Source organism: Mercenaria mercenaria, chromosome 8, assembly GCF_021730395.1.
Source record: "Mercenaria mercenaria strain notata chromosome 8, MADL_Memer_1, whole genome shotgun sequence".
NCBI classification, from domain to species: Eukaryota; Metazoa; Mollusca; class Bivalvia; order Venerida; family Veneridae; genus Mercenaria; species Mercenaria mercenaria.
Window position 1 is genome coordinate 46,208,198 of NC_069368.1, and position 7,196 is coordinate 46,215,393.

At 37.3% G+C, this 7,196-nt stretch overlaps 1 protein-coding gene across 1 annotated transcript; it reads left to right on the plus strand.

The window, feature by feature from the left end:
* On the plus strand, positions 1-6,752 carry LOC123565368 (uncharacterized). Its single transcript, XM_053550384.1, has 6 exons — positions 1-159; positions 944-1,130; positions 1,463-1,651; positions 3,395-3,582; positions 4,291-4,421; positions 6,600-6,752. The coding sequence occupies exons 1-6, from the start codon at positions 99-101 to the stop codon at positions 6,699-6,701; spliced, it is 858 nt and encodes a 285-aa protein (XP_053406359.1). The 5' UTR covers positions 1-98; the 3' UTR covers positions 6,702-6,752.
* The last annotated feature ends 444 nt before the right edge of the window (positions 6,753-7,196 follow it).

The window sequence follows — 7,196 nt, forward strand, 5'->3', positions numbered from 1 at the left end:
GGTGACATGCAGACAAGGTGTCCTATAAATCTACATATATCTCCACGCCGCTATGTAACATTCGGTACAGAGATTTTATTCTGTCAACTTGCAACAAAATGTTTGGCTGTTACTTAATTATTCTCTCCGCTGTTTTCTGTTTCACAGATTCACAGACGGGTATGTAATTTGATTTATATTAAGAGTGATTACTTCACTTTGTATTAATTAACACGTATTCTCCGTACGCAGTTTCGGCATTCTCATCATCATCATCATCATCTTAAGTCATTGCCTCCCTCCGTATGGAGTATATTCGCATGCAATTGGTTAAAACTATTTTACGCATGCGCAGCAGGCAGGACTGACTTCTTCCAAATAAAAGAGGATAAAACATGGTTGAAAAAAACATCTCTAAGAGTCTAGTAGGTGTGTTGGTTGATTTTAAAAATTCTTTCAGCGTTATGGAATGCTTGAGGATGGCTTTCATATAAAATTAACTAATTGCCAGGCATTGATTACGTAAACGCCCGGATATTGCCGATTGTCATTACAGGGCCATTATCTTAACATGAGATTATAAGCAAAGAGATGTGGGGATGGTATTAAGAGTAGAGAGCTTTAACGTTCATATTCTGAATATTTCCAGAGGTTTAAGTGATGTTTAAGTGTTTGACATGACTTATATTTAAAAGTTTTGTTGTGTATCCACTCGTTTTGAAATTTTATACACATGTCATTCTAATGTTAACGTGAGAATAATGAAAGTGCTGATTTGTTCCATTTATTGCTATTCTCTAGGGCAAGACAGTTTTTACAAAATGCATATTTTTCTAGGGATTATATAACTTATGTAACCAAAACGTACAAAGAGTGAGGTGTGGCTTACATTAATAATTTTAATATCACATTATAATGCCCATGTCAGAAATATTCAAATATAAAAAAACGAATGTTATTTAAGCACCTGCGTTCTCGGCCGGAGTGGCAGTAGGACAAATAGACAGTGCGGAGCTGGACGAAGCTTCCGGTCTTGCCGCAAGCCGCCTACATCCGGGTATATTGTATTCCCACAACGACCACGGTGACAGACCTAGATTGTTTGCAATAAATGCATCTACTGCAGAAGTGGTCGCTACACTTGAAATAAGGTAAACGTTAATTTTCAATTTTTATTAAAATAACGAGAGAAAATGCTACCCTATACAACAGCCATCGCAATGAATGCTCTTTGACCTACATTATTTAACATGTATATCAATAAAAGAAACAAGTATTAGAGCGGGGAATGTACCATGTCATGTCTTTGTTTCAATTTGTCGAGCGAAGAACATTATACGACTCTAGCATTAAGACTTAAATGTATAAATTCTACACCAAAAGATAGTTCATATCCGCAATAGTTTTCACAATCTATTTCTTTTGCAAAGAACCTATATTCTTGTTTAATGGATTATACACAAAATGAGCATATATTTTCTAGTCCTGCTTACCACAACGACTGGGAGGATGTGGCTGTTGGACCCTGTGCGCAAGGGGACACACGCACGTGTATTTATATCTTGGACGATGGTAACTATCACCACGTTGACAAAAGAACAATCTACCGTGTTGTGGAACCAGACACAATGATCAGCCAGACTATTGCCCCCGACGCCACTTATAAATACAAGTGAGTATCTTAGACTGTACTGTCAGCCCACACAAATGAATACCACAGTCTCTAATATTACACTGAAGCTAGCCCCTGACGACATCATTTGAAATAAGTCAAGTACCCAAGACTGTGACCCACCAGAGGCTAGCACGAGATTATCTGAAATAAAGCGAGTATATATTGACTGTAGGATCATCCAGGGGCTAGCCCTTGACATCATTTGAAAAGAAAATCGAGTACCAAGAACTCTATTACGCTCCAGAGGCTAGCCCGACATTATCTCAAATAAAGCGAGTAACATAGACTTTAGGGTCACCCGGAAGCCTCCCTGAAATCATTTGAAATTAAGCGAGTACCACAGACTATGAGCGCCCAGCGGCTCGCCTTCTGACACTGACATCCTTTGAAATAAAGCAAATAACCACCCAGAGGGTTAGCCCCTGACATAAATTCAAATACAGTGAATACCATAGTCTCGGAGACTACCCAGAAGCTAGCCCCTGACATTTGGAATAAAGCGTGTATCATAGATTATGACCAATCAGAGGCTGGATTCTGACGTCATTTGAAATAAAGCGTGTACCATAGATTATGACCATCCAGAGGCTTGCCTCTGACGTCATTTGAAATAAAGCGTGTACCATAGATTATGACCATCCAGAGGCTGGCCTCTGACGTCATTTGAAATAAAGCGTGTACAATAGCAGTGGCTGTCCCCTTAAAGCGTATACCATAGACTATGACCATCCAGAGGCTGACCTCTGACGTCATTTGAAATAAAGCGTGTACAATAGTAGAGGCTGTCGTCTTAAAGCGTATACCATAGACTATGACCATCCAGAGGCTGGCCTCTGACACCACTTAAAGTAAAGTGAATGCCATAGGCTCTGTGATAACACAGAGGCTGGTTACTGACAGCACTTACATATTAGTACTATAGACTTTATGATGGGCCAGAGGCTGGCTCCCGTCGACACACACACACACACACTCAGAAAAGTGAATATTATAGACCGTATCTAATTAGCCAGTAGCTATAGAAATACCACCGAGTTTCTATTATTCAGAAGCTGACCCTAACGCCACATGCATTAATACCAGCGAGTACACTGCGTTTCTTGCTCTAGTTCAAAAAATGGCTAAATTGTTTCATCCCCAAACTGTCAAATTCACCATATAGATCAAATGCAGAGGACAAATCTTTTAAAAAGAACTAGTAAAACATTCAAATACCATAGTTGTTCTTATCAGTCAAGGTCATTTACTAATTGATTTAAGTCAGTAGTAAAACCTAGCTATATACTGTATAGTCCGTCGGAAATTGGCTTCCGATGTACAAAAGAAGTGAGTACCATATACCCGCTGATCAACCAGAAGCTGATCCCAGTCCCACTTATAAATAGAGTACAAAAATATACTCTATACTCTCAGGGAACCTGACGCCATCTTGAAATAAAGTGAATACCATAGACTCTATTATCTAGAAGCAGCTCCTGGCTCCAAATCCATTAATAACAGCGGGTAAATTGTTTCATCACTAAACTGTCAACTTCGCCATATAGATCAACGGCAGAGGACAAATATCTTTTGTGTTCAATATAGCCGAAAAACAACAACAAAAAACAATACTTGACGCCCTCTAGGTTTTTACCTCTAAGGCTAACCGAGCGGATGGTAATGTGATCCTCTTATTGTTATATCACCAGAATGGCCTTTTATGACATACTGTTCTGATTATTTGTTTCTCTTTTTGTACAGCTGGACGGAAACAGCTGCGGATACATTAATGGTAGATAACGATGCTAACATGTACGTGATCAGTAACGTTCTGGGTGGACGTGGAGAGATTGCAAAGCTACCATCACATGATTGGGGTCAGAAATTTCCGGTCGAGATTGACAGTGGAGCATTTTTCTCCATGACTTCCACCCATCATGACCCAGCAGGTACGTTCACTCATATCAAATCAGAATTGTGTAATTGTTTGTGCTTTAAAATTTTAACATTTCGTATAACGATAGTTAAGTATAAGTACGTCGCTGTGGCTTTTTTTCATATGCAAGTCTTAATATTATGTTTTGTCACGTACATTAGACTTTATTTTATATCTCGTCACGTCCAATTCGATACTTTATAATTTGTACGTTCAACGATAAATTTTTATCGCGGAAAAACTAATGAAAATGGCCTGTAAAATAATATTCAAAACGTATAAAATAGAGAGGGATTGAAAAAAGCCGTTTTGTATCCATTTGCTTCCGCGATGATTTCGAAGTTTGCCGTTGTAACATGTTACCTTAAGTAATTTGCTTGCGGATATAGTGCAATTATGTATTGCTCAAAGGAGTGTATCATTAAATAATATTGTTGTTCATTAGGCTACTTTTTTTCTTCCGTTCGTTTTATTTGAATTACGACGAATATTCCTGTGAAATACCAAGACTATTATATTGATATTGAACTAAGGTGCGAACTAATCACCACAACAATATATATATATTTAAGGTGCGAACTTATCACCACAACAATATATATTTAAGGTGCGAACTAATCACCACAACAATACATATATTTAAGGTGCGAACTAATCACCACAACAATACATATATTTAAGGTGCGAACTAATCACCACAACAACAATATATATATTTAAGGTGGTGATATATCTCCTGATGGAACAGAAGTTTTAGTGAAGAACAGGAATCATATCTACTACTGGGCACCAGCAGACGGAGACATTGAGGCTGCACTGACTCATCCCGGGGCAGAGGTTCCATACATTAAGGTATCAAAGTCTAAATGTTTATTACAACAAAGTACAAAACACATAGCGAAACCAAAATTGACATAAAGCACGCATGCGCGCGCGCGTGTGCTGTAACATTGCGAGAAGACTGTTTTTTTTTCATCTGCACAAAGAAAAAAAAATGCAGGAAATTTTTCTCAATTAATACCACTTATATATTCATTATCATTATTATTAAATTTTATTCTATACCTATTTTATCTATCCAATCGCGAACGTTCATTTGCAACACGTGACCGTACAATATATTACGGTATTTGGATGCACACGCGTACAAAAATCCTGTATTTTCTGTATTTGGACGCACGCGCGTACAAAAAATCCTGTATTTTCTGTATTTGGACGGTTCAACAGTCCCATGTTAAACATACGATAAAGCCCGAAACGCGTGAAAATGTTCCGAATGTAAATCGGATGAAGTAGGCGCTCTATGTACAGAGTTTGATTATGCGTCTTGAAATCTGGATTTAATTTTAGTTTTTTTTTTTTGTTTTTTTTTTTGTTTACAGCACACAAAAACGATTCAAGGGATAACAATGCTATCTGATTTAGATATTAAAACGTTCGTTAATAATCAAAAAACTTAAAAATACAGTAAAAAGGATCATCAGATGTTGGAATATTTGAAAAGTCGCTAAAAGAAGCCGTTCCGAACGAAACCTAGAAATTGGTATCAGCCCTGACTGTCTGAATAGCTACCTCAGCAGTTTTTATTTTACGGTTAAGAAACAAAATGGAGAAGATTATGAATGGCAGCGGACGGGCGGTCAGCATCCAGAACATGTCTGCTCTATAATTCAGTTTTCGTCGGATCTTCACCAAACTTGCTGACAATGTTTGTGGGCATTACATCTCGGCCAATTTCGATAACCAGCCGAATTGTACCAGGCACTCTTTGGTTATAGTCCTTGAATTACTCGAAAAACGGGGAATTTAGCCTTGTCCGCTCTTTTAAGTCGAACCGTTTTCATCCGATCTTCACCAAACTTGCTTACAATGTTTGTGGGCATAATATCTCAGCCAAGTATTATTACCACCCAAATTGCCAAATGGCTGTTGTAGGGAGGTTGCACCATATACTTTTTTAATGATGATGCGCAGAAAGAACAACATTCGACAATGAATTACGTATATTACGTATGAAGTGATATAAATATAGAATAAAAAGATTATTCAAGGTCTAACATTGTTATGTATAGTATATATTTGCACTCATACCAAGCTGGGAACAACTAGAAAAGGCAGGAATACAATATTCTGTGAAACATTTTTAATTTAAACTATTATTGTAGTAAGATAAAATAGATCTAATACTATTAGTTTATTTAACATTGTTCTGTACAATACGAGATATATTTGGACTCGTACCCAGCTGAGAAAACCATATTGAACTCGCCTAGCGGCTCGTCCAATATGGTTTTCTCAGCTGGGTACGAGTCCAAATATATCTCCGTATTGTACAGAACAATGTTAAGTAAACTAATAGTATTAGATCTATTATTATCATCATTGTTATTATTATTATCATATATTATTATTATTATACCATATTATCATTCTTCTTCATGCAGACATATACGTTTAAAGTGGTTTTTACAAATACAAACGGGGCTAACAAATAAAGTACTAAATAGTTTGTACTGTGTATCTCACGGGTGTAATATAGTTGTGCTGGGCTGTCCTGGTGACATTACAAGTGCCTGTATTCTAAACAAGACGCTTATGGTCCACTATAGCAAAGTCTTATTACGAATGAACACAATACCTGTATTCTTATTGTGAAGTTCACAAATGCTTTCGTGTTGCCATCTGACCTATTTAAGTTTATTCTGAAAAGATATTTTACTATACCATTTGCAAAGACAAACATCCTTCCTGACTTATAAGTTTGATTAGCAAACTAAATACCAAGTTTCATACGAACAATTTAGATTTTCGGGAATTTCGTTATATATACACAACATTTTACTGGCGATCAATGCAACTATGATATATTGGCTGTTTGTATAAATAGCAAAGCTCTTATATTCTATATTTTCTGAAAAATGGCGATGTGGTGAACAACCTAACATATCAGTTATTAAGTGATACTTAATTGCCATCAGTAAAATGAAACATGAAATAATATTTTACTGTGGATATTTTTTTCTGCTTCAGGAAAGACTTGGAGAGTCTGTGTGTTGGGCAGCAGACGGATCTGCATACTACACTCTAAGTGAGGGAAGTCACCAAAAACTGTACATGTATGAACGTCAGTGATAGATATTATATAGCAATGTGTGTCATGGTTATAATAAAGAATAAAAAATTGTTGTTATTCTCATTAAATATAGTCACAATTACCCTGTTAACATACTGAGGTAAACGGGTCGCAGCCGCACAGCTGGAATCATGCGTGTGCTCTCCATACCTAGGCAACTGGGTCGCAAGCTCTCATTTGCAAGAGGTGTGCTGTCCATTCTTAGGGAGCCACGCCACAACCGTGTCCTCTCCTAACCGAGGTAATCAGGTCATAACCCGTGTTCTCTAAATAGCAAAATAGCCAGATGAAGCCGCATGTTCTGACGTGTTCGGGTCGAAACATCAAAGCTTGAAATGTGTTCTCCAAATTAAGGAGACCGGATCAGAATCTTTCAGAAAGAAACCGTATGTTTTCCAAACTGAGGTAACCGGGTCGAAATATTTCAGATGACAACTGTTTGTTTTCCGTACTGAGATAATTTGGTCGCAACCTTTAAACTGGAAGCCGTGTGA

What these genes read in the sequence shown, in the direction of transcription:
- LOC123565368 (XM_053550384.1), top strand. Translation starts at nt 99, where the DNA reads ATGTTTGGCTGTTACTTAATTATTCTCTCCGCTGTTTTCTGTTTCACA. An exon ending in TTTCACAGATTCACAGACGG is followed by an intron (nt 160 to 943) that starts GTATGTAATTTG and finishes ATGTTATTTAAG; the next exon opens with CACCTGCGTTCTCGGCCGGA. An exon ending in GTCGCTACACTTGAAATAAG is followed by an intron (nt 1,131 to 1,462) that starts GTAAACGTTAAT and finishes TATATTTTCTAG; the next exon opens with TCCTGCTTACCACAACGACT.